The sequence below is a fragment of the Panthera uncia genome (assembly GCF_023721935.1).
Source record: "Panthera uncia isolate 11264 chromosome A1 unlocalized genomic scaffold, Puncia_PCG_1.0 HiC_scaffold_17, whole genome shotgun sequence".
Lineage (NCBI taxonomy): Eukaryota > Metazoa > Chordata > Mammalia > Carnivora > Felidae > Panthera > Panthera uncia.
Genome location: NW_026057577.1, coordinates 47,654,061 through 47,681,907, shown reverse-complemented (window position 1 = coordinate 47,681,907; position 27,847 = coordinate 47,654,061). Strand labels below are relative to the sequence as shown.

General features: G+C 34.5%; 1 protein-coding gene across 1 annotated transcript in view; it reads left to right on the top strand.

Moving 5' to 3' along the window:
- Positions 1-24,034, top strand: part of SREK1IP1 (SREK1 interacting protein 1) — a 41,149-nt gene extending 17,115 nt beyond the window's left edge. The window contains exons 3-5 of the mRNA XM_049649523.1: positions 3,501-3,644; positions 20,637-20,709; positions 23,725-24,034. Of these exons, the coding sequence (XP_049505480.1) occupies positions 3,501-3,644; positions 20,637-20,709; positions 23,725-23,914 (407 nt within the window). The 3' untranslated portion in view covers positions 23,915-24,034. The remainder of the gene's footprint in view (positions 1-3,500; positions 3,645-20,636; positions 20,710-23,724) is intronic.
- Positions 24,035-27,847: the final 3,813 nt, after the last annotated feature.

Here is a 27,847-nt window from a genome sequence, read left to right as displayed (position 1 = left end):
GTTAAAAGGTAGGTTAAATGGGCATTAAGAAAGGTACTTTTTGGGATGAGCACTGAGTATCATATGTAAGAGATCAATCATGGGGTTCTACTCCTGAAGCCGAGACCACACTATATGCTAACTTACTTGAGAATAAGAAAATAAAAATTAAAAATAAGTAAAAATTTAGAAAGATACAAGAACACTGAGAAAAGGGGAGGATATTAAATGCTCATTTTCCACAGTAGGAAGTCAATTAATTATGCCTGAGCTGAAAAATCAAGAGGCAGCAGTTATTAAGAGAAATGTGTTATTTAGGGAAATAGAATAGTTAAATTAAAAAAAAAAATTAACTAGAAGAGGAGAAAGTGATTTTGTCTGGTAAGGGGCAAGTGGCAGGTCAGAAATGTGGTTTTTATAGAAGTTTGTAAAAATGTGTATTTATGCACATTATAACTTTGCACATAGGTATATATGTGATAAATGTAATAGTTAAAAAATTCTTGTGCTCTACCTAGTTGATTCTCTACTCTTGGAAATGCTAAGCTCTAACTCTCTTTGGAACTGACAGCTTTCATGTCAACAATTACCTAAAAGAAGGTGACAGCAAATAGGTTTGTTTGTTTTTTTTTTCCTTTGAGAAGTAAATGTAGTAAGAATGACATAAATAAAAAGTAGATGGAATAAAGTGTTGACAGAAAATTCTAAACACATCTATGCATGGGTGTAAGGGAATAAGAGAGCTAGAAGGATAAAAGCTTATAGTCAGTATAATAGTGGAGTTGAAAATTTACGAGATGGAACACTTCAGGTGATGACAAGGAGCGTAGTGTGGCCTTGGCATCTAAAATGGCAAGGAACTATGAGGCCATGCACCACTCTAGCCTGTTCGTGTAGGTTTGTGGGAGGGCTTAGGGTGAAGAACCCAAGTCTGAGCCAGATTCCAAAGACTTCAGTAGACGGGCTATTAAACAGCAACAGAGAGCTGCATGGGAGATTAGAGGACTGCTATATTGAGAAACAGTATTAAGGAGCCTGGAAGATACTAATAATACCGAGATAAGCTGTGGAAAAGTGTTCTCAGGGAAGAGCCAAATGTCCTTTAAAACAAGTGGGAGAGGGAACAAACTGTAAAGAGGTGACACAATTTGTCCACTAAAGATTGCATGTTTCAGAAGCTGTCATAAAAGGATTGGGGGAGGGGCACCTGGGTGGCTCAGTCAGTTGGGCATCCGACTTCGGCTCAGGTCATGATCTCGTGGTTTGTGAGTTTGAGCCTCGCGTCGGGCTCTGTGCTGACAGCTCAGAGCCTGGAGCCTGCTTCAGATTCTCTGTCCCCCTCCCTCTCTCGCTGCCCCACCCCCGCTTGTGCTCTGTCTCTCTCTGTCTTTCAAAGATGAATAAACATAAAAAAATAAAATAAAAAAGATAGGGGGAGAAGGGGGTGATGATTGTAGGTCAGGGGAGCAGTAACAGCAATATGAGGGTAAGGCTTCAAGGAAGATAAATAGATTCAGAAGGCTTCATTTTTGGGTATCATAATGATAGGGATATGAAGCTTAGTGGAATTAGTTATGTTTAATAATTGAGAAGCTTATGATACAACCTTTATGTTCTCTATAATCATAGAGGTACTTAAAAATTATACCCTCAGAAGTTATTAGGCAAAAAAAAAAAAAAAAAATTAATAAGATGGAGAAGATTTGAGCAACAGAATAGACATAGCACTCTATTCAACAGAGTGATATATATTCTTTTAAAATGCATACCAAATCATTTCATGAATTTACTGCATGATAGTCCACAAAAGTAATCTCAGCAAATACCAAATAACTGATATCATACAGACCCTACTTTCTGATAACAGTGTAATATCTTTATAAATCAACAAAAACTTAATTTGAAAACTCCATATGTTTGGAAACTGAAAAGAATACTTATGAATGATTCATTTGAAAGGAAATTATAATGAAGGAAACTTATTTCCAGCAGTATGGCAGACAGGATCCTTTTGCAAGCAGTTAAGAAACTTGTATAAAATGCGCAGTACATATTTTAGATACAATAGTGTTCTAGGAAGAAAATAATTAGAGAATGCCCAGAGGACAATAATCAAAGTAAAGCAGAAACTCTAAGAGGTAAGACTTAAGAGTATTTCCTGAACCCAGTGTTCTTGAACTTGGGTTTTCATGGGTTTGCAGAGTGCAGGGGATAAAAGCAAGGCCCAGGGTCCTACCTAAGATTGGGACTCTAACACGAGATGTTCTTGAATAAATCTAGAACTTCCAAGAGAGAACTAGAAATAAACTCTAGCACAGAGTTATGGTGAGTCATTAGTGTGTTGTGGAATCAATTGCATGGTTACTGTTAGCACTTTTTTGTTGTTTTTATTTTTGTTTGCTTTTTGTTTTGGGATATCAAATGTAGTACTCAGGTCACTTTTTGTTTCATATTTGTGTATTAGTGTGTATTTGTATTTGGATGTATATATCAATACACTTAGTTTTACTGTTATTTTTTACCATCAGTGAATCATAGAAAAAAAAAAAAAAGGAAAGTTGCTGCCTTAGAGAAACAATGTCGTGTGCAGAAAATACATGTACGGCTACTCATTTCAGCATTATTTATAGTAGCAAAGTACTGAAAGCAAACTAAGATTCTAGCAGTAGTAGAGAAGATAAATAAATCGTATTCTTATATAATGGAACATTATTCATCAGATAAAATGAGATAGTTACATCTACTTATGTTAATATAGGTAAATCACAAAATATAATATTGAGTGGCAAACACTAGTTGCAGATTGGTAGGTAAGTATAATTGAGTTTATGTGAAATGAATAATCAGATATGCTGTTTTGGAAAGATAAATACAACTTCAGTATGCCAATTCTGAAGAAAGAATAGAATGGGATTAGGACAGGGTTCTAAGGAATGGTGCAATGCCCCCAATTTTGTGTGTGTGCACGCACATGTGTGCAAACACTTGCCATTAAGGAAAAAAAACACTCTAATTGAATAACAAAATGTTAACATGTGAGTGGATAGGCACTTGAATATTGGTTATATAATTTCCCGTACTTCTCTGGTATTTGTAATGTTTGATTTTTTTTTTAAGTTGTATCATGTCATAAATATGTAACTGTTGTAGTTTTCTTATAGGGATCAAATTTAGGAGGTGAATGATGTCAGAATGAAAATTGTTTTTCAAAATTAAATTTTTAAGGGTTCTTTAGAAAAACACAGTCAATTATATTGTCATGACACCTTTAATTAGATGAAAGCTATGTAGTTGCTATGCAATTAAGTACATAGGGAAAACAGGAAAAATTTCTCTGAGTGGTGTATTCAGAAAAAGCAAACTACTACTCACTGAATAAAAGTTGAAACTAAACATTATACTATTAAAATTGTAACTTGTTTAACCCTGAGGCAACAAAATAAAAATATATAATAAAAATATAATGAGTATCTTTAGGTATCTTTTATTTTGTCATTTACATTTTTGTTTGTTTTACTTAGCTGGTCATCTGACATTTGAATGCCGCAATTTTCTCCGAGTAGACCCCAAAAGGGACATAGTTTTGGATGTGAGCAGCACAAGTAGTGAAGAGAGTGATGAAGAGAATGAAGAACTGAATAAATTGCAGGCATTACAAGAAAAAAGTAAGTAATACTTTTCTTTCCCTACATCCTTTAAAAATGTTTCTAAATGTTCTGCTTTATTATGTAATGTTTATTTATTGTTCTGTTATACTTATCATTAAGATACCTTGTGTATTTATGTAAGAGGCACTGCATAGGTAAGGATAGGCTTTGGATGTTGTAAGTACTTTGCCCCAAATCAAACAGCAGATCAGTGTTAGAACCAGGAGGCACATCAATTTCTCATTCCACAAAGCAGGTTTTGTTATTGTTGTTTTTCCATCACACTAAGATGTGTCACATGGTACAAAGAATCTGATTTAAGACTTGGTTTCTAGACCCATTTGGCCATTTTTTAGCACGTGACTTTCAACAAGTTGTTTAACCCCTGTGAACCTTAATTTCCTTACAGGATAACACAAAAGATCAGTTTGTCAAATCACACTAATTCAAATCAGAGATATTAGCCAGTACCAAGCTTTACTAAGAATTTCAAGTACATAAATGATCATGAAGCATAGGGAAAACTGCAGAAATTCTAGGGCCACCAGCACAGCTCCCTGGGTATTTTCTTTCTTTCTCCTTCACAACCCATTCTGGCCAAGATTAACATGAGGTTTCTTCATTACACAAAAGAAAGTCATTTAATCATGAAACATGTCAATGTTATGTCCATATAGTTACATTTTCCAGTGAGCCATGCCGCATAAATCCATAGATTCCAGGATTATATATCATAAACTATCTTAGATCCAGTACATCATGCTATAAGCAGTCTATAAATAAGGATTCTCTTGCCAACAACTTGATTGTGGACTTCTAGCTTTTAGAACTGTGAGAAAAAGCACAACCCTCCACCTTCCACCCCCAAAGGTATTCTCTAGCTAGCAAACACCATTAATTTGTTTCCAGGAGGTCTGTCATTAGCATGTTTACAAAGAGATTTGACCAAGTTACCTTCTTTTTTTGTTGGGGGCATGCTCCTCTCTCCTCACAGAAGGAGTAGATTGTATACCTGCTGTTTAATCATTTCTTTCCCATCTTGTATATAAAATGGCCTATCCTTGAAGTGGGGCTTTTAGGGATACGGTGTAATGCTGTATGTGAAAATACACTGTGGACTTCAAAATGATATATGTTAGATGTCACACAATCAAAATGCAGCTTGTTTGAATATGGCTTTAGGCATAGAATGAGAGATACAAAAAGTTAAAATCTTACTTTAGATTATCAGAGAACAATAAACAAAAAACACCTTAAAACTTCTTAAGCTTTCCATATTATATCTAGTGAAGGTAAATGAAAAGTCAAATGCCAGGGTACTAGGACAAACTGAGAAGGCAGAAGAGGGAGAGAGTCTCAAAGAGGATCACTAAGGCTGAGTATATACAGCTTCAAGTAAAAGTAGCTGCTTGAGTATATATACTTGATTTTATTCCCTACTGAAACACCACTGAAATGATAATGGAAGAATTTTAAAAAAAAACATAAATGCACAAAGACAAAATGAGGTAGGAAGCAATAGTAACACAGTTATGAAAAGCAGTTGGGTTTAGTGACAATGGACTGCATACTTGAGAAAGTTCAGTCCTTTAATAATAGGAAATCTGAGGAGTAACCTGATAGTGCACATTTTAAAACTCCCAAACAACTTGATAATGAGTATCCTTAGGTACCTCTGTGAGGATGTCAGTAAAGCTAAAAACAGGAATTGGTTAAAAATCTGAAGTAATTCCCTTCAGTTACCTTTCCCTACTCTGTGAAGCCAGATGGCTTCCCTCCATTACCTCAGTTAGGCTATTGCAGCTCCGTTTTCTAGACAGGTAAAACAAAGGGTCTTTAAACTGAGATATACCAAACACAGATGAAAACAGTAAGTTAAAGGTGAGAACCTTCCAGCCATCTTCACCTGTTTGGTTCCCAGACATGTATCACCCAGGCAGAAGATCTGAAGATCCATCTCTGGGAGATCTGCCCAGTCTAAGAAAAAAGAAATAAAGATAATGACCAAAGACGTGACATAGTCACATTATCAGTTAAGTTGAGATTTCCATGCTTTGCTTGCTCAAAGCTTCAGCTTTTTAGACAATCAACAAGCACTAAATTTCTGAGGAAAGACTCTCAAGTGAAATATAGATACTAAAACCAACCAATGAACAAAAAAAGTCAGCTTGAAGGATACACAGGCTGTGAAAGGAGAAGAAAACAGAAATCATTAATATCCAGTTTTATAGAAAGATAAGATATAGCACCCATGAAACAGAATAAGGTACTATAAAAAGAACAAATCAGCAAAAGAACTTTTGGAAATTAAAAAAGAAGCAGACATAAAGAACTTAACAGAGATGGAAGATAAAGAAATCTAACAAGCAAAACAAGGGAAGGAAAAAAATAGTTAAGACAATTGAAGAATCAGTCTAGGAAATACTTCATTCACATGAGTCCCAGACAGAGAATACAGAAGGAATTTCCAGGAACTGAAGGACATTAGTTTCCAGATGAAAGGGTTCAACCAGTACTAAGCACAGTGTTAAAATTAGACTCACATAAAGGCACACTGTTACAAAATTTCATATCATAGGAAATGAGAATATAATTGAAATTTCCAGAGTCAAGGATAAAACAAGTCATAGGTAAAAAATCAGGAGTCAGAATAACTTTGTTCTTCTCTAAAGTGATACTGGAAGCTAGTAGATGTGGATAATGCTTTCAGATTTTTGAAGGAAAGTTGTATCCAAATTAGAATGATATACCCAACCAAATTATCAACCAAGTGTGGAATAGAATAAAGGCATTGGCAGACATTCAAAATGAAAAAAAAAAAAAAAAATTATCTCTCACATACCCTTTCTGAGAGCACTGATTCCAGAGGTTTCTACCAAAGTAAGGGAATATACCCTAAGAAAGAAGACTTTATATAGGAAGTAGAGGAGATAGGAAGGGAGTCCCTAGGTCACTTGTAAAGGAGATCTCAGGAAGACAGGCACCAGGCATAGAGAGCAGGCTGAAGGAGCAAAGCTGAAGATTCTAGGAGAGAAAGCCCAAGATTGCCAATTCCACAAGGACAGTTTCTATCCCATCCATCTACACTGCTGTGTCTAAAAACAAAAAACAAACAGAAACTGCCAGCCCCCAAATCCCAAAACCAAACAAAAACAAAAACTTGAGAATTAGTAAACCTCTTAGAAAACACATAATTTAAACCTACTTTTACAGAAAAGGAACTGAAGACAGATGACTCCCAAGTGACTAACTCATCATAGTGAAGCCAGCACCGTGATCTGTGTTTCTTGCCTACTGGTCCTATACTGTTTACACTGTAGTGTGCTGCTCTCCTACCGTGGAGATTATGTAGTCTTTTGGTTCTTCACTTTTTTTTCCTTCACCATATGAATCTTGAAGGATAAAGTACCCTGTCATCGTGAATAGAGGTTTATTCTAGAGGTGATTTTTCAATCAGAACACCTGGGACAAATCTACCCTGGCAGGAAAGGGAGGGAGTTAACATACCATAATCACCAGGAAGGGATAAAACTTCCTTGTTCGAATCAGCTTTCCCTTACTTTCACGCTGAAAATGACTGACTCAATGTAGATTTTCTTTCTTAAAAAGGTACACTTGCCTATGGTCACTTACAGGCTCAGAACTTGTTTCCCAGTATCATGACTCCCACTCAGGAGAGTGCTCATTCCTGTATATCATGCAGATTTCAGTAATAAAGTATTATAAAAGGGATCCAGGTGGCTCAGTCAGTTAAGTCCGACTTCAGCTCAGGTCATGATTTCACCATTCATGAGTTCAAGCCCCACATTGGGCTCTGTGCTGACAGCTCAGAGCCTGGAGCCTGCTTCAGATTCTGTGTCTTCCTCCCTCTGACCTTCCTCCACTCATGCTCTGTCTCTCTCTCTCTCTCTCTCTCTCTCTCTGTCTCTCTCTCTCAAAAATAAATAAACATTAAACATTTTTTAAGGGGATGCAAATTTATTTCATGGTTATCTAGTGGAAGCCCAGTGCCCCCCCCCCCCCACCTCCTGCCACTCAAATAAACAATAAATTGGTTCCTAAATACAGGGAAGAAGGGAGTGTAGAGGCTGTGGTTCTTAGTTCCATTGATAACTTTCTGTTACTGCTCAGGATGTCTGATGGGGTCAGGGTAAAACACTGACCTATTGATTGTGAGTTCTCATGCCATATCCTTTAGTACTCCTGAGGGTTCCTTGAATCCTGCCTTGGTTCTTCAAGGTGGGGAGCTCTTGTACCAACTATCTTGACTAAGTTTTGTGTGTGTGTGTGTGTGTGCTTTTTGTTTTTATTTTTAATGACAATAAAAATAGTGAGCCGGGAGAAAGCTAAGAATTTTTAATGTGCTTACATTAATTAGTTGTTCTGCTTTCATGAAACAGAGACATAAAGGGGAGGAGAGATAAATGTCACCAAAAAATAAAACCCAAAATTTATTTTTGTATGTTATGTTCTTTTTTGCTTCTGTTTGTATTTATTTCTATTATATTGTATATTTTCAATGCATTTTATATACTTAGGGAATTAAAAGAAAATAATCTTTCATTTAAAACAAAGAAAATAGTCTAAATGACAAATATATCAATTTTTTGACACAAATTAGAAAATGTGAGAGCAGGACTTGACATGGATGGGTACAATCATTGCAGTTTTATTATAATCAACAACCTGGAACCTGTACAACCTTCTAAAATTGTGTTACCAGTGCTGTGAACAGGGAAAGATTGAACAATCAGTGTCTGATAAGGATTATACAATCTTATTGACTCACAATGTGTGTATGTGTATGCTTATGTGTGAAAATGCTTACTGTCTAGTGACACTACAATACTCTAGGAAACTTGTTAAGGTTTTATACTGTGTTTTAAACTTGCTGAGAAACTTTCCTTTGGAATTGTATATGATAGTAGCAAATATTTGAAGCCCTGTTTATATTAGAATATACAGAAAGTCAAGGTAAAATTTTACTATTTACAAAGGACCCAAGAAGTTCAAGAGTATGGATTTTTTTTCTCATTCTATTTTACCTAGTGTTATTTAATGTTAATTAGCTATTTACCTGTAATTAGGAGGTATTCCTCTACTCATACATCCCTTAATATTTTATGATATTCTTTTATTTCAGTCCAGAAAATAAATATATTTTGACAAATTTGGAGGTTTGGGGTTATTTTGATGGTTTGGTTTGGTTAAGAAAGTTTTATTAAATAAATAAATAGATAGATAGATAGATAGATAGATAGATAAAAGAAAGTTATATGTCATGGGTGCCTAGGTGTGGCTCAGTCGGTTGAGCATCCAACTTTGGCTCAGGTCATGATGTCACTGTTCCTGAGTTCGAGCCCCACGTTGAGCTCTCTGCTGTTAGTGCAAAGCCTGCTTCGGACCCTCACACACTCTCTCTCAAAAATAAATACACATGAAAAAAAGTTTTATGTTAAATTCATACTTGATATCATTTAAAGATGGTTGATACTGAACACTGCCCAGGAAAAAATGCCAAAATGATATATTTGCATATTACCATAATTGTATTTGTTATTTCCTTTAGTAACTGCTGGAATCAGATTCAAGTAAATGACTTATACTGGTGGTTTCAGGGTTCATAAAGATAGGGCTTACATGAATCCATGGGGTAATTGAAATAAACCTCTGTTTGGCTCAAAATGTACTTTTTATAAGAAAACTACAAAAGATATTTGCAAAATAGTTGATTAGAAGTCTCAGCAGTGATTGGGAAATTTAGATGAATGGATCTAGGTTGGGAACTATCTAGTCAAGTATTTAAAAGCAGCCGGAGTGGCTACAAACCTGGTGACATATGCAGACAAAGATCTGGTATCTGACCCTGCAGGTAATACTGGACGGTTTTTTCTTATTATTACAGAGTTGTCTCCAAGCACAGGATTATATCCTCCGACTTCTGTATGTCACACAAGAGACTGCCACTCTTGTTGATTGTCAAAAAATTTAAGTGCTAAGGAGGCTTTTGCCTTCAATTTTTTACTCCAGTGTTTGTATCTTTTAGCAAGAAATTCCTGTTTTGCAGAAACTCAAATTCTTTTCCCTATGCCTGTGTACATTTCAATATCCTGTCTCAGAAAGACCTTCAATAGAGGTGGAATCATTTTAAGAATGATAGTATAGAAACACTGAACTGTCTAAATCAAATTTTCATCTTCAGTGCTTGAATTCTCATATACTGTTATCGTAAGTACTGCTCGTTCCTAAGGGTAGTAGCCAGGAAAAAAGATGTCTTAAATTCTGGGATTGTTTTGTTTTTATTAGAACTAATTTCTCTATATAATCTAGTCAGTGGACTCTTTATCCATCATTCCTAAATGGAAGAGGTTATTTTTCCCATAGCTATGTATTTGCTTTGTTTCTTATAACTTTGGGAAGGGGCATGTTTACAGTAGTCATTCTGAGCTTATTATAGCTACAAAAAAAAAAAAAATCTCGAGATAAAGCTAAAGTGACTAATATCAGATCAAGTCAATTTCAAAACAAAGAATGTTTCTAGAGATAAAGAGGGTTTCTTTAAAATGATAAAAGTGTTAGTGAAGAGGACATATGAATACTAAGTATTTATGAATACTAAGTGGTTATGTACCTAATAACAAATTTAAACTATATGAGACAAACCCTGATAGAACTACCACGGAAAATCCTTGTGGATAAACAAATTCACAATTACAGTTGTAGATGTCAGTCACTATGCCTGTCTCAATAATTGATGGAACAGGTAGACAGTAAATCAGAAAGGATATAAGACTTGAATAACACTGTCAGCCAACTTGACCTTTTTAATATTTATAGAACACCTCACCCAACAACTGCAGAGTACACATTTTTTTCAGGTTCACACAGAATGTCTAGCTAGATAGACCTTATTCTGTGTTATAAAACAAGCCTTGATAGATTTTAAAGGGTTCACATTATGCAAAATATATTCTCTAGCCACAAGGTAATTAAATTAGAAATATAGTGACAGCTTCCTGGAAAATTCACCCAATATATGTAACCTAACACTTCTAAATAACCCACTGGGTCAAAGAAAAAATGCAAAAGGAAATTACAAAGTATTTTGAACTGAATGAATAAAAACACAATATTTATGGGATGCTCATAAAACAGTACCTAAAGGAAATTATAACACTAACTTCCTGTATTAGAAGAAATATCTCAAATTTATGACTTCACCTCTGCTTTAACACACTAGAAAAAGAAAAGTGAATGAAACCCAAAGTAAGCAGAAGAAAGATAATAAAAAGATTGGAGATGAAATCACTGAAATGGAAAATAGGAAAACAATAGAGAAAATTAGTAAAACCAAAAGCTGGTTCTTTGAGATCTATAAAATTGAAAAATTGCTATCCAAACTGATCAGGTAAAAATCAAAACAAAAAAAATCAAAACAAAAACAAACAAAAATAAAAGAAAAGAAACAAAAACAAAACAAAGAAACAATACCAGAAATGAAATAAGTGATAATACTACAGATTATACAGATAGTAAAATAAGGGAATATTGTGGAAATGCCAATAAGTTGAACAACTTAGATAAAAGACAATTAGTTGAAACATACAAACTATAAAAACTCTCTCAAAAAATGAACTGAATAGCCTGCATCTATTAAAGAAGTTAAATGGTTAGCTTAAAAACTTTCAACAAAGCAAACTCCATAGCTGAATGACTTCTCTCCTAATTCTTCCAGACGTTGAAGGAGAAATAATGCCATTTCTACATAATATCTTAAAAATTGAATATGATGGAGAACTTTCCAACTCAATTTTTAAGACCAGCATTCCTCTGAGAAACTACAAGAAAAGTAGAGATTCCTATAAACACAAGCACAAACAGAATTTTAAGCAATTTTAGGCAATTAAAAGAACTTTAGCAAATCAAATCCAACAATATGTGAAAAGGATAATATAACCAAGTAAAGTTTATCCCAATAGTATAAGATTTGTTTCACGTTCTAAAACAAGACAATGTAATTCATCATTTTTAACAGCTCTTTACAAAAGAACACGTAGATGATAATTACAGTATTTTAAATAATTCAAAGAAGTCCACTGTCCATTTCTGATAGTTTGATAGTAAACTAGGAAAAGAAGGGAACTTTATCAACTTCATAAAGGACATCAAAAAACAAAAACAAAAAAACTGGAAGATTACATAATACCTAATGGTAAAAGACTGAATGTTTCCATAACATAAGGAACAAAGCAAAGATGTCTACTCTTCCCACTTCTACTCAACTTTGTGGTGAAGATTCTAACCACTACTCAACTTTGTGGTGAAGATTAAGGCAAGAAAAAGAAATCAAAGGCATCCAGATTGGAAAATAAAGAGTGAAAACTATTTGCAGATGACATAGTCGTCTATGTAGAAATCCTGTGAAATCTACCAAAGAAAACTTCTGGAACCTAATAACCTAAGAATGAAGTTTAGCAAAGTTGTAGAATATAAGATCAATCAATGGGCAAAAAATCAATTGTATTTCTGTATTGTGACAATAAACAATCAGAAACTGAAATGTTAAAAATACCTTTTATAATAGCATTAAAAATATGAAATATTTAGGGATAAACTGACTAAAAGATGCACAAGACTGAAGCATATAAAACATTGCTGAGGGAAATTAATGAATGAATCAAAAGATATACCATATTCATGGAATAGAAGATTAAATATTTTTAAGATGTCATTTCTCCCCCCTTGATTTATAGATTCAAACTAAACACAATCAAAATTCTAGCAGGCTGTTTTAGAAACTGACAGGCCAATTTTATAATTTTATAAGCCAATAATAATATCTTCCAGAATTGTAGTATAGTATCACAACCAGGATTCTGACATTGGTAGAGTCAAGATACAGAATATTTGCATCACTCATATCGCCTTTTTAATCTTTATTTTTTATTTATTTTTTCATATTGCCTTTTTAAAAGCCACACCCACTTCTCTCTTGTCCTTACTACCTTCTTAATTTCTGGCAACCAAAAATTTGCCATTTCTGTAATATTGTAATTTCAAAAATGTTTTATGAATGGATTCATATAGTATATAATCTTTTTAGATTTTTTTCAGCTAGCTGTAATTCTCTAGAGATTCACTGAGGTTGCTGCATATTTTAGTAGTTTGTTTCTTTTAATTATCGAGTAGTGTTTTATCACATAGATATCCCATAGTTTGTTTAACTCTTCACCCACTGAAAGATATCTGACTTGTGTACCATTAGGGGCTATTACAAATAAAGCTGCTATTAACAGGATTTGGGTGAACAGAAATCTTCATTTCTATGAAATGAATACCCAGAAGTACAATTGTTGGGTTTTATGGTATTTGTATCTTTAGTTTCTTAATAAACTGCCAGACTGTTTTTCAGAGTGGCTATACTATTTTACTTCCCTACCAAAAATGTATGAATGACCCAGTTTCTCTGCAGCCTCACTAGAATTTGATATTGTCTTTTTTTTTTTTTTTTTTAAGCATTCTGATAGGGGCACCTGGGTGACTCAGCCAGTTAAGCATCCACCTAGATTTCGGCTCAGGTCATGATCTCAGGGTTCTTGAGCTGGAGATCACGTCCGGCTCCATGCTGACAGCCCAGAGCCTGCTTGGGAGTCTTTCTCCCTCTCTGTCTGTCCCTCCCCTGTTCATGCTCTCCCTCCAATAATAAATAAACTTAAAAAAAATATATTTTAGCATTCTGACAGGTGTGAAGTTATATCTCAATGTGATTTTAACTTACATTTCCCTGATTGCTAATGATGTTAAACATCATCTCATTACTGTTGAATCCTTTATGTACTCTAGATTCTAGTCCTTTGTTGGATATCTGGTTTGCAAATACTTTCTCTTAATATGTTGCTTATCTTTCCATCCTCTTAATAGGTCTTGAACAGTGTAATAGTTTTTAATTTTCATAAAATCCAATTTCTCAATTTTTCCTTTTTTAGATTACTTTTGGTGTCAAAGATAAGAACTCTTCCTATCTTTAGATCCCAAAGATGGTCCCCTTTACTTTTTTTTACAAGGTATCACACCACCCCCCCAGGTAGGACATATATGATATTCCTTGGATACTCCCAGCTATCCCAAAACAAGAAAGGACAAAAAACAAATGGTTAAACTGGTTAGACTCTCCACCAGTTCATAAGAAAAAGGCAATTCCATCAATAGCCTTAAGTCCAGGAACTCCCTACTGTCTTAATGCTTTGCTAGAGAGAAAAACAACCTTAGTTTGACAATAGCTAGGCTTCCAGTAGTCTGTGAGTCTTTAGCATGTGAAAATCTTTTTGAAAACTTACCTTTTGACTCTACCTCCTCCAAGTCCATGGTATATAATAACCATTCATTCTTGACAACCCCAGTGCAGCTCTCTCTACCCACGGTCCTGTCCCCATGCTTTAATAAAATCACCTTTTGCACTCTCCCCAAAAAATTTTGTAGTCTTACATTTTCACTTTAAGTCCATGATTCATTTTGAGTTGATTTTTGTAGAAGATGAGATATTTAGGACAAGTTTTATTATTTTGCTTAAGATAAGCAATTATTAGGGCGCCTGGTGGCTCGGTCGGTTAAGCGTCCAACTTCGGCTCAGGTCATGATCTCATGGTTTGTGAGCTCGAGCCCCACATCAGGCTCTGTGCTGTCAGTTCAGAGCCTGCAGCTTGCTTCGGATTCTGTGTCTCCCTCTCTCTCTCTCTCTGCCCCTCCCCCACTCTTGCTCTGTCTCTGTCTCTCAAAAAATGAATAAGCGTTAAAAAAAAAAAAGATAAGCAATTATTCTAGCACTCTTTGTTGGAAAGCTATCTTTCCTCCATTGAATTGCTGTTGTACTTTTGCCAAAAACCAGGTGGTCATATTTGTGTGGGTTTGTTTGAGTTCTCTCTTCTGTTCCCTTGATCTGTGTCTGTTCTTCCACCACCACCAACAGTCGTCATTAATGGTAGCTATATAATAAGTCCTGAAATTGAGTAGACTGATTCTTCCCACTTTATTCTTTTCCAGAAATATTTTAACTACTTTCTCTTCTTTCCATATAGATTTTTAGAATAATTCTATGTCTAGAAAGAAATCTTGCTGAGATTTTGACACGAATGGCATTAAACATGTATTTCAGTTTAGGGAGAATAGATATCTTTACTATGTTGAGTCTCCAATTCAAGAACTTAGTCTGTCTCTCCATTTATGTAGGTCTTTCACTTGTTTACATAGATTACTGTGTAGTTTTTGTGAGAAATAAGCCCACTGACCCAATCAAAGGAGGGATGCAGAGACTGAGCACAGTGAAGAGAGGCTTCTTCTTGCGAGAGTGGGTGTCTGGTGGACAGGCACAACTGGGCGGTTACAGCAGGCAATTTATCTCCTAAATGGTGTATTTTGAATTTTGTTTCTGTGTATTTATTACCAGTGTGTAGAAAGGCAATACCTTTCTGTCTTTTTCTCTTATATCCTTGCTGAACTCAATAATTTCATTTTTTATAGATTCCTTGATATTTTTTATGTAAACCATCATATCATCTGCAAATGGGAATGGTTTTATTTTTCTCCTTTAATCTATGTCTTTATTTCTTTTTTTTTTTTTCTTTTGTTGTTGTTGTTGTTTTATTGCCATACCTAAAACTTATAGTACTGTATTGAGAAAGAGTGGTGAGAGATGACTTTCTTACCTGGATTCTAATCCTAGAGGGCAAAAGCACTTAAACTTTCACCATTAAGTGTAATTTTAGTGGAAAGTTTTATGTAGTTGCCTTTTATCAAGTTGAGAAATATTCTCTCTATTCCCATTTTTTTTACAGTTTTTATTATAGAATGGTTGTCAGATTTTGCCAATTCTTCATTGATCAGTATGATATTATGATTTTTTCTTAGCTTGTTAATATGGTAGATTATATTAATTAATTTTTGAAAATTGAACCAGCCTTGTATCCATGAATTCTATTTGCTAAATTTTGTTAAGGATTTTTCCATCTGTATTCATGAAAGATGTTGGTCTGTAGTTTTCTTGCTTTGTACTATTTTAGTCTAATTTTGGAATCAGAGCAAGAGTTACATAGAGTATTGATAAAATTTCCTTCTATTTTTAGATAAAATTGCATAAGACTTGTATGAAAGTAGTGTTTATTTTTCTTTAAATGTTTGGTAGAGTTCTTCAGTGAAGTTATCTGGGCCTGAAGATTTTTTTTAGAAGTCTTAAAGTTAGATATTAAATTTCCTCAATAGTTAAAGGGTTATTGAAATTATCTACTTCCTGTTAGGTGAGTTGTGGCATTTTGTTTTTTGAGAAAGGGGTCCATACTATCCAAGTTGTCACATTTATTTTTGTAGGGTGTTCATAGCTTTCATTTATCTTTTTGATGTATATAGGGTCTGTAGTGGTAACCCTTTTTTCATTTCTGATATTGATGATTTGTGTCTTTTTTTCTTTCACATTTTTCCAGAGATTTGTCAATTTTATTGAACCAGCTACTTGTTTCATTCTTTTTCTCTAATTTTTTTGTTTTGTTTTCAATTTTATTAATTCTTGTGCTTTATTATTTTTCTTCCTTCTACTTGCTTTGGGTTTATTTAGCTTTTTCCCCCTAGGCTCTTGAGATCAAAGTTAAGATGTAATCAGTTTGAAACTTTTCTTCATTTCTATCCTAAGCATTTAGTGCTATAAATTTTCCTTACAGCACTGCTTTAGCTGTGTTACACAAATTTTAATATATATCAGTTTCATTCAGTTAAGTATGTTTTGTTTTCCTTGAGACTTCCTCTTTGCCCAATGGATTATTTAAAAGTGTTGTTTTGTTTCCAACTGTTTAGAAATTGCCCTGTTATCTGTTACTGATTTCTCATTTGATTCCATTAAGGACAGAGACATAACTCTGTATGAGTTCAGTTCTTTTAAGTTTGTTAAGTTTTGTTTTATGACACAGGATATATTCTGTCTTGGTCTATGTTCTGTAGGTACTTGAAAAAAATGTGTATTCTACTCTTGTCGGGTAGAGTGATTTTAAATCTTGTTTAGATTCTATTGATTGATGGTTGTTGAGTTCTTCTGCATTCTTGCTGACTTTATGTGTAGCATCTATTGTTGAGAGAATTGTAGATTTGTCTGTTTCTCCTTTAAGGTCTGTCAGTTTTGCTTCATGTATTTTTTAGCTCTATTGTTTGGTGCATACACATTTAGGATATGTCTTATTGGTGAGTTGAAACTTTTATCATTATATTTGGCCCTTTCTCTCACTGGTAATTTTCTTTTTTCTGAAGTCTATTTTATCTGATCTTAATACAGTCACTCTAGCTTTCCTTTAATAATGCTTGTTTGGCATATCCATTTCTATCCTTTTATTTTCAGTGTGTCTATATCTTCTTTGAAGCGGGAGTCTTGTAGGCAGTGTATAGGTGAGTCATATTTTTCAATCAACTTTACCAACCACTTTCTTTTAATTGGTATTTTTTTACATTAATGTAATTTTTTATATGTTAGAGCTAATCCTACCACTTTATTATTTGTTTTCTGTTCACTCTGTTTTTCATTCTTTGTTTTCCATTCTTGTTTTTTTTCTCTGCCTTCCTGTGGATTACTACTTGAACATTTTTTAGTTTTATCTGTAGTGTCACTGGAACACCTATAGAATTGCGTATAATTTATCTGTAGTGTCAAAGACACATTGTGTCCATAGTGTTTTTTTTTTTTTTTAATTTTCTATGATATTTTATATGGCATTTTTAGTGGTTGTTCTAGGTATTAGATTATATATACATAATTTACCACGATCTACTGGTATTGTCTTTTTACCAGGACAAGCGAAGAGTAGAAACCATGCCTCCCTTTATGTCCCTTTACCCTCTTTCCTTTACAATACACTTGTCGTAAATATATTCTCCACATACATTTAAAACCACATGAAACAATGTGTAGTTTTTGCTTCCACAATCAAACATAAGTTAGGAACTCAAGAGAAGGAAAGCCTGTTGTACTCAGGGCTTTGCTTATTCTATTCTTTTTTCTTGATGTTCCAGTGTTCCTTCTTTTATCATTTCCTTTCCATTTAAGGAATTTTCTTTAGCCATTCTTTTAGGGTCTGTCTGCTGGTGATGAATCCTTTTACTTTTTCCTTATCTGAGAATGTCTTAATTTCTCCTTCATTCCTGAATAATATTTTTACTGGGTAGAGGATTCCAGGTTGACATTTCTTTCAGCATTTAAAAAATGGCCACTTCTTTCTGTCTTCCATGCTTTCTAATAAGAAATCTGCTTTCATTCTAATTGTTTCATTCGTATAAGTAATATATTATTTTTCTCTGGCTGTTTTCAAGATTTTTTTTTCATTAGTTTTCAATGAAAAGTATTGTTTTCATTGTTGTTATATTGTTATATTTCATTGGTTGTTATATTGATTGTTTCATTTTTCATTCAATTTAAGATCTTCCTGGTTCTGGACTTTGATGAGTTCTTTTCAACCAAAATTTGGACATGTTTATATTGTATTATGAAATGTTGGCTTTCCTTAAACCTTGTCTTTTATATGATTTTCCTTGGTACCACCCCAGAAGAGAAAGTGGCTTTTTATGGCCAGGGGGAGACAGAGGTTCTACTTCCCCACTTAGGTTCCACCAACACTCAAAGTGGTCATGGCTTCTTGTTACTGCTGGGTGAGGGGATGAGTTCTAGCTCCCTATTGGTATCCCATGGTGGGAGTGGTCTTGTTACTTACTACTGGGTGATGATGAATGCGCCGACTTTCTTAGATATCTTCTGACATCATTTCAGCATAGATGGGAGGGGTACCTCATTACTACTGGCTGGCAGCAGAAGTCAAGTCTTCCCAAGTGGTCTTTATTGACACTATTAGTGGAGATCTCTTTACTGGGTAGTGATAAAGGTCCTGGTTACCTACTTAGACTTCTCATGCTGAGGAATTGGGAGATCTTATCACAGCTTGATAAGGGGGAATGTCTAGGTTCCCCACTCAGAGTCTGCTGACATGGGTGGGGGTTGTGCCAGTTTTTTCTGTGATGTTCGGCTTGAGTAAGGGCCGTTGTTACTTACAACCTATCTGTCACTAGGCTGTCTCTGTTTTGGTCTTTAGGCTAGAGAAATCTTTTTATCTGTACCTGTATTGGAATTGCCAAAGCTGCCAGCTTCTTCAGCTCCAAGTCTGAGCTAAAGGAAGCAAGAATTCCACAGAACTCACTCCCGTGTCTTTCTCTGGATTTCAAGATCCGTAGCTAGTCTGTCTTATTTCTACTTTAAAGTTGTTGTTGTTTTTAAGTTTACTTATTTATTTTGAGAGAGAGAGCACAAGCAGGGGAGGAGCAGAAAGAGAGAGAATCGCAAGCAGGCTTCGCGCTGCTAGCTCATAGCCTGACAGGTGGCTCGAATCCATGAACTGTGAGATCATGACCTGAGCCGAATTCAAGAGTCGGGCACTCAACCGACCGATCCACCCAGGGACCCCTACTTTTCAGTTTTTATGTTTGTTTTTACAATGTCTGGTATTTTTAGTTGAACTTACTGGGAGAAATAGGAAAAGTACACTTACTCCTCTTCCCAGAAGCAGAAGTCCAACTTAACTTTTTTTCTGTGCAATTGATTTTTGACAAATGTGAAATAAGTTGCAAAATATTATACATGCCACTGTATTTATATGCCATATAAAATATCACTTATCCATCTTTCAAAAAAGAGAAAAACTTGGGACTTATTTGTAACTATTTTGTATAAGTGATTGTATGTGCATATTTGGTTGTATGGAGAGCAAGCTTAACAGAAAACACACCAAATTGTGTATTTCAGAAACAAGTTAGAGAGTAGTATATATTCTTTCCTTCTAGAGTACCAATGACATAAATATTATTAGATTTCTTTACAGTCCTGTGATCTTAACATCCTAGAATACCATAATCCTCATTTTGTTTGAAAAAGAAAAATTTAAACACCTGTATTTGAGGGGTACCAGGTTAGCTCAGTCAGTATATCATGCAACTCTTGATCTGAGGGTTATGGGTTCAAGCCCCATCAGGCTAGGCATGGAGCCTATTTAAAAAAAAAAAAAAAAAAAAAAAAAAAAAGACTGTATTTGATTGTATTGTTTTGTTTTTTAAGACCTGAAATAGTACCCACCAAACTGTTGACATTGATTCGGTGTAGGAATTAGCAGTGGAGTACTTGAATTTTTTATTTAATGTACCTAGTAGTAGTTGAAATTTTTATAAAAAGCATGTAATATTTTTATAAGCTTCTCAATAAATAAAAATAATTAGTGGACCTTGAGGGTATTAAGCTAAGTGAAATAAGTCAGAGAAGGACAAATACTATATGATTTCACTTATATGTGAAATCTAAAAAAGAAACAAACACATAAAAAAGCCAAGCTCAGAGATAAAGGAAAAAGATTTGTGGTTGTTAGAGGCAGGTGATAAGGCTGGTCAAGGAGTACCGGGGTGCCTGGCTGGCTCAGTGGATAGAGTATGGACACTTGATCTCATGGTTGTAGGTTTGAGTCTCATGTTGGGTGGAGAGATTATTTAAAAACAAAATCTTTAAAAAATAATAAAAGAGGTACAAACTTCCAGTTATAAATAAGTCATGGGGTTGTAATGTATAGCATGTGGACTGTAGTTAATAGTACTGTATTGTATGTTTGAAAGTTGCTAAGAGGGTAGATCTTAAAAGTCCTCATCACATGAAAAAAATGTTGTTGGTATGTATGTAACATGGTGACAGATGTTAACTTGACTTACAGCAAATATTTTGGAATGTGTCCAAATATCAAACCATTATGTTGTATGCCTGAAAATAAATAATGTTATATGTCAATTTATACCTCAATTTGAAAAACAAGAAAGGAGAAACTGTTACAAGAGAAGTGCAGTATCTCCTAACCAATAAAATTCATCAACCAGTAACCAAAGTGGAAAAACTGTATACATACCATATTAGTGTGCACATTCATGGTGTCCTGATTCTTTCCCCTCAATACACAGGAGTAAATGAAGAAGAGGAGAAGAAAAAAGCAAAAAGCAAAGAGAAAATCAAGTTGAAAAAAAAAAGAAAAAGGTATTTTTTAACATCATTGTTTTTTAAAAGCAGGACTGTGAATCCCAGATGGATTATAAAATTTTATATTTTGTGTGTAGTCCAATTAATTTAACACTAATTCTTTCCTTAATGGGGATCAGATATTCAGTTGTTTCAGTAAAATAACAGTCCTTGAGGAATCAAAGCTAAAGTCAATACTCAGCCACCTTGAATTTTTTTTCTTGGAGCAAATTAAGGTATAAATAAATAATACCCCCCCCCCTTCTTTTATGTATTCTATTTGTGTTCTAAAATTTAGAGTTTAAAACATCAGCCACACTTTTAATTGGATGATGTCTAAATTCTTTACATATATATTTTGTCCTCATATATATAATGTTGGGGCTTAAGTATTTGTATTCTCAAAATATCATTGCAATGGCTACAAAGTTATTAATAGGATTTACGTACCCACTTATTCTAAAAAATCATTCAGGTCTTTCAGAACCCACATCAGGCGCCAATGAATTTTTAGTATCAGCTCTTTTAACAACTAACTGGTTAAAGCAATTGATCACAAGAATTAAGAAGCAGCTTCTTTTATGGTTAACAAGTACAGTTTCATATATACTAGAATAAACATATATATACAGATATCTTTTAAGGTATTTGACAATAATAATGTCTGACTTGGACCCTAGTTCTCTAATAGAGTAAGTTCTGAAAATCAGGTGTTAACTTCATAGAGCATTTAATACATACCTTTCAACACCTCAGCTACTTCATAATTTAGAAAAGTTCATTTTCTCTCAAGTGTTGGGAGTCAAATAATATTTAACATAAAAGCTAATAGGAAGATAGAGGTCAGTGTATTTTATAGTCGGACTAATGTATTGTTGAATCATTTGCATTAGCACAGCAAGGATTGTGTATAGACAAAATGAAATTATCTGTTTTCTTCCAAATTCTAAGATACTTGTTTTATTGTAACAGATTATTTATTTGAGCCTCTCTACTTTGGGTCTCACAGACCTCAGACAGGGCCTGAAATTAAATGAAATTTTCTAGTCATACTCAGCAGAGATTTTGCCACCTCTTGGAGTTGTTATGTGCAAGTCTAACACCGGGCCTTAAAAATTAAAATCCAGGACCAAAAAGCCAAAGAAAAATGTACAAACAATCTCTACTCAGAATCCAGAGGTCAAGCAGGGTCTTTAAAACAGGAAAACAGGCAAGAGTTGACAATAACAGAGATGAAGAGGGAATAAGAGAATACATGAGAAAATAAGCTCAGGAAACAAGCCAGAAGTCTAAGTAAGACAAAATGGAGAAAGAAATACAGCATTACAGAAATGAGGGAAAACTCAGAGTTTCTAAACAAGAAATTCAGTCAAGTAATTCATGAGAATCACTGGCAGACACAGACTTGAAGTCTCATGCATTTATTTCTTGCTTACTGTAGGTCTGTGTCAGGTTTTCTTAGTTTGGGCTTTAACTTCTTTTTTTTTTTTTTTTTTTTTTTTAACGTTTATTTATTTTTGGGACAGAGAGAGACAGAGCATGAACTGGGGAGGGGCAGAGAGAGAGGGAGACACAGAATCCGAAACAGGCTCCAGGCTCTGAGCCATCAGCCCAGAGCCCGTCGCAGGGCTCGAACTCACGGACCGCGAGATCGTGACCTGAGCCGAAGTCGGACGCTTAACCGACTGAGCCACCCAGGTGCCCCGGGCTTTAACTTCTAACGGTTAGCTCACTACTACCTTTTTAGAAAGCTGTCTTTTTTGGGGCGCCTGAGTGACTCAGTCGGTTAAGCAACTGACTTCAGCTCAGGTCATGATCTTGCAGTTTGTGCGTTTGAGCCCCTCATTGGTCTCTGGGCTGACAGCTCAGAGCCTGGAACCTGCTTCCAATTCTGTGTCTCCCTCTTTGTCTGCCACTCCCCTGCTCACGCTCTGTCTTTCAAAACTGAATAAACATTAAAAAAAAAAAAAAAAAAAAGGTGTCTTTATTTTTTATTTTTAATTGACTCAGTTTCTGTCTTCTGACACATTTAGAGTTTGGATGTGGGGAGATTGTTGTATACCTACTTATATAAGATCTTAAGAGATGCCTTTTCTGTTTTTTTTTGTTACTTTTCTCTTTTAATACTAGAGGAAGGAATTGCATAGTTTTTTTTTCCAAATCTAGTATTAGAGGAGTATTAGAAAAATAAAGAATAATGATAAATCATCCTCATTTACTTGTATGCATTTAAAACATCTCTTTTTGTAACTAGTGAAAATTACTTTGGAATGCAAGTGCTCATCTGTATCACTTGAACAGGAATTTAACAGAAGTCCTTTTATTTAGCTAATTTTCAGCTTTCACCCATTTTTACCAAGGTACAAATATAGCCCTTTTTACATAATTGCATCCTTTTGTAGCTCTTTTAAGAGAATATGCTGGGGCGCCTGGGTGGCTCAGTCGGTTAAGTGTCCGACTTCAGCTCAGGTCATGATCTCACGGTCCGGGAGTTCGAGCCCCGCGTCGGGCTCTGTGCTCAGAGCCTGGAGCCTGCTTCAGATTCTGTGTCTCCCTCCCCCTCTAACCCTCCCCTGTTCGTGCTCTGTCTCTCTCTGTCTCAAAAATAAGTAAACATTAAAAAAATTAAAAAAAAAAAAAGAATATGCTAACAAGTTATTGCATATGTAAATGAATTGTATATATATGATAAAGGCTTGGTAAATACCACTTTGTTTAGCTTATAAGATTTTGAAGGGTACAACAGGATGAAAAGCTGAAAATCACAGAAAAATTATTGCATCCTTACTGAGTTTAAAACTTAATACTAGAGTTGAGCAAAATAGAGTTATTTGTTTTGTCAGCTTCTATGACCAAGGAGCAAAAATTCTGAAGTCTGTATTTTAAGAGAATACAAATATATAAAGCACATTTTGAGTTTCTTTGTTTATACCCCACTTTGCTCCAAGAATGATTTCAGGCAGTTAAATCCCATTTAAATTTAGCTATTAGCCATAAATGCAGTTATCAGTCAGTCTCTATTATTGCCCATAGGTCTTATTCATCCAGTTCCACTGAAGAGGACACTTCAAAACAAAAGAAACAAAAATACCAGAAGAAAGAAAAGAAAAAAGAAAAAAAGAGTAAGTCAAAAAGGGGGAAACACCACAAAAAGGAAAAAAAGAAGAGAAAAAAGGAAAAGCATTCTTCCACCCCTAATCCTTCTGAGATCTGCAAAAAGTAACTGAATCTTCAGCCTAAGCCATTAAATTTTAAAATTTGGTTTTAGAAATTATTTGACCTTCCTTGGAATTTGCTATATAATCATGCTTTGCAATAAACCACAGCCTTTTCCATATAGACATTTTTTTCGTATATGGGACCATTGTCTTCTGGCAATAGATTTTTAATGTGCTGACTATAAAGTATTGAATCAGTCTTATTACTTGATAGCCACACCCCAAATATAGATATTTATACATACAAAACACATCATTTTTGGTATTCATGATTGTGTCTGACTAGTGTTGTTACTTTATAAGTTGATTGTAAATGGCTTTACTCCAGTCAACACAGGTAATCTACCTAGCAGTTAATGAGTATTGCTCAATCAAGTGTCCACCTTCCAGTGATAAAATGAGGTAGGGGATAATGCTTTGCTCTTGACTCTGAAAAATTTAATAGCTTTATTTCCTATGGTAATGTATAAAGATAGTGAAATTTTTCACTGTCATTTTTAAATCTTGAAACTTTTTTGGATGTCATAGGAAATGAAGCTGCTTCACTGGTCTTAACTAGGACATTTTAAGCGAATGGTGTTGGCAAGAAGATAATGAAAATACTTATAAGGGAGTTTTACTATTACATGAAATGCAGAGTGTCTAGTACCTGCCTCCTCTGTTATTGTAACAATTAAAATTCTCTTCCTCTTTTAAAAAGACAAGCGTAGTGCAGCCTCTCAGAGTCTTGCAGAGATGATGCTGTGTTGGGTAGGATATTTAGGATAGACTCCTGGGTTGTTTTACAAATGTGCCATATTGGCATCTCTTAAAGTGATACCTCAAACACAGAACTTTTTAATTAGGAGGATGACAGCTAAATCATTATTAGAACTGATTTTTATTCTGTATGTAAATTTTATGAAGCTTGTTTCTATGAGTAATGTGGAAATTTTTTATAAATGTGAACATATATATTTATTTGTCTAAAATAATTTGTAGTTTTGAAGCAGGTTTCACACTGAATTTATGGTTTCAAAAATGACCAGTTTGGGGTGTTTCTCTCTTTTACTTCCGTCTTAGACCTTAAGAGCAGTGACAAAAATTTAGGGTTAAGAATTTTATTCTGTACTTTTTAAAATATAAGAGCCAGGGAGTTGCATCATGAAAGCCTTTATATAACAATGAAAATTTTATATGAGTAAGCATTTTCAAGCATTTATCAGTAGATATAAATGTTTCTTACACTGTTAATTTCACAATGATCAGTGTTACTTACTTTGCTTGATATTTGGATATCCCTTACACCCAGTGAGTTAAGCACTTAGCAGCATCAAACATCAATCACTTATCATGGCACAGCACCAAAGATTGCATGTACTCACTGTGGTGCAGTTATAAATTTTCAGATTACTAACCTACAGACATGGCTTCAGGCAAATTCATTATGGTGAAACCAGGTAAGTACATGTAACCTCACAAGCTGGAAAAATGTACTGATTCTTTCTTCATCCAGCTCCCCTTGCTCGCATGACCTCACTCACACTGGGGGAGCTCACAGCTCCTCGTAATATCTGCTTACCATGCTGAGATCTAGGGAGGCTACACCCACATCCCTCTTCTAGCTTTATAGCTGAGGAAGCTTTCACTCTTCTAGCTTTTCCATCACCTAATTCCGTCATATGGCCTCTTCAGAAAGAAACTCTTTTGTTTAAATAGTTTAGTCAGGTGTTGGGAGAGAAACATAGAGTTATTAAGTTATTACATTTTTAAGTGTTTGTTTGGCCTTTGCTGTATTTTCAGTATTTTTTTAGCTGTATTTTCTGAAAATACGGTTCTTTCATTATCATAATGAAAAAATAAAAAACTTAAAAATGATAGGAAAATGCTGCATGCACAAGGATGGCCTCATCCCATTTTAACATGGTTAAAAATGCTAATAATTATAGTGAAACAAAAGTAATGTAAAGTTATTTGTGAGTTTTATTTCTGTTAATCATAGAGATTATACATTGGCTCATTAGATTTGTTTTCTGAATGGGAACACAATTGATAATGGTCCAAAAGAGTTACATAAAATTCAGCATCATTAACTAATACAGTGTGCAAATTAAAAAATTTTATTGCTCAGTAATTTTGTCCCCTAGATACATTCTTGGAATTATTCTTGAGTAAATTCCCCATAGTATGAGAATAGTTTATAAAACCTGTCATCTGAATAAAATTTATTTCTTTTTACTGGTTTTCTTGTAAAGTGATCTTGTTGGGATTGGATACAAATCTCACTAATAAATTTTGGGAGAAAATTAGTGAGATTTTCTATGAGGCAGTATGTATGTAGCAGAAGGAAAAGTGAACTTAATAGTAAAAATCCAAAAAGTCCTGGCCTTTCTAACTACCTTCGTGACTTTCAACTAAATTATTTATCTTCTCTGGGCCTTGGTGTATTTGATCTGTAATATATTATACCCAATTATCTCTGAGAACCCTTCCAGTCCTTAATGTATATGATTATCAATATGTTAGTATAATTCAAGTAATATTATTCATTTTAGAAATTGCTGTAGGTAGGCAGGTAGCATTCTGTATTGGTAAAGGTTGAATTTATTAATATACCTGTTAAACACATTCAACTTCTTTAAGCAGGTAATTGATATTTGGTTTACGTTCTTAGCAACCAGTGTATGTCTTTTTCATCAGATGCATATAGATTTTATGTTTAGATTTGTATCTGTAACCTGATTATCTAAATACTCAGGCTATTGCTTTTGGGCTGATGGATCCACTCCCCACAAAATTCCCTGTTTCTTTTCTCCGTATCCTCTTTTCACGAAAATCTCTCAGAGGTATCCCTAGTTCTTGCCCCTAATGTACATCTGTTCACATCTTTGGTTCTCTGAGGCCAAAACATCAATAAATAAGGAATAAAACAATTTTATGTGTCTATATTTATGGTTCACTCCGTCTAAAATTATATAACCCTAGGTCACTTTCATTTTAACTAGATTGAAGAGTTATTAATAATATTGATAAAAATGTCATTGCTTCCTTTCTTCAGCAAACATTGACTGAGTGCCTGGCATAGCAAACGCTCTGCTAAGTACTGGGGATACAGAGATATATAAGACTCACTTGCTTCCCTGAAGGGGTTCATAGTTTAGTTGGTGGGAGAAACAACAGAACACAACATCAGGTATAATAAATACAGTGATTGACCTGAACATGCGTTCATAAAAACACAGAAGGATACTTAACTTAGTCTGGAGAAGTGAGAAAAGGCTACCTAAAGAAATGATGGCTGACTTGGATTTTGATGGAGACTGAAGATAGAACTCATGGCAGTTACTGACGAGTGGGTACTGTGAACAAAGATCACAGTAAAAAAACTTGAGTTGTGTGTGTGTCAAGAATTACAAGCATTATGTAAGGCAGGATGTGGTAAGAATTGAGACTACCATTCTAGGTTCTCAGGAACACGAGAACAAAGTCTTATGTTCCGTGTTTGGAAGCTTGAACTTTAATCTGTAAGCAGTGAGACACCATGAGAGAGTTTTAAGGAAAGATATGGCCTTTATTGGGGTTTGGTTTTATCCACTTCGAAATCCTATTAAACAATTTTTTTCAAAGATGAAATTGCTCTCATAAGAAGACCGCATAGAAAATAATTTGAGCCTTTTATGTCCTATTATTTCTACTCTTCTTCTAGACCCACTTTTCTTTCTAAGATTTGATTATTACCAAAAATTCCAGTGACTTAAGTCTTCTAAAAACACATAAAGCTACTGTGTTCTTTATCAGATGCGTCCCCAGAATTACATGCATAAGTACATACTTTGAAATGTGTTTTACATTTTTAGATTATTTGTGACTGATTTAAATTCTGTCACTAGGTTAGTGACACCCAAATAAATCATCTAAAGTATATTTTTCATTGTATAGACTCAGCTGTGATTTGATAA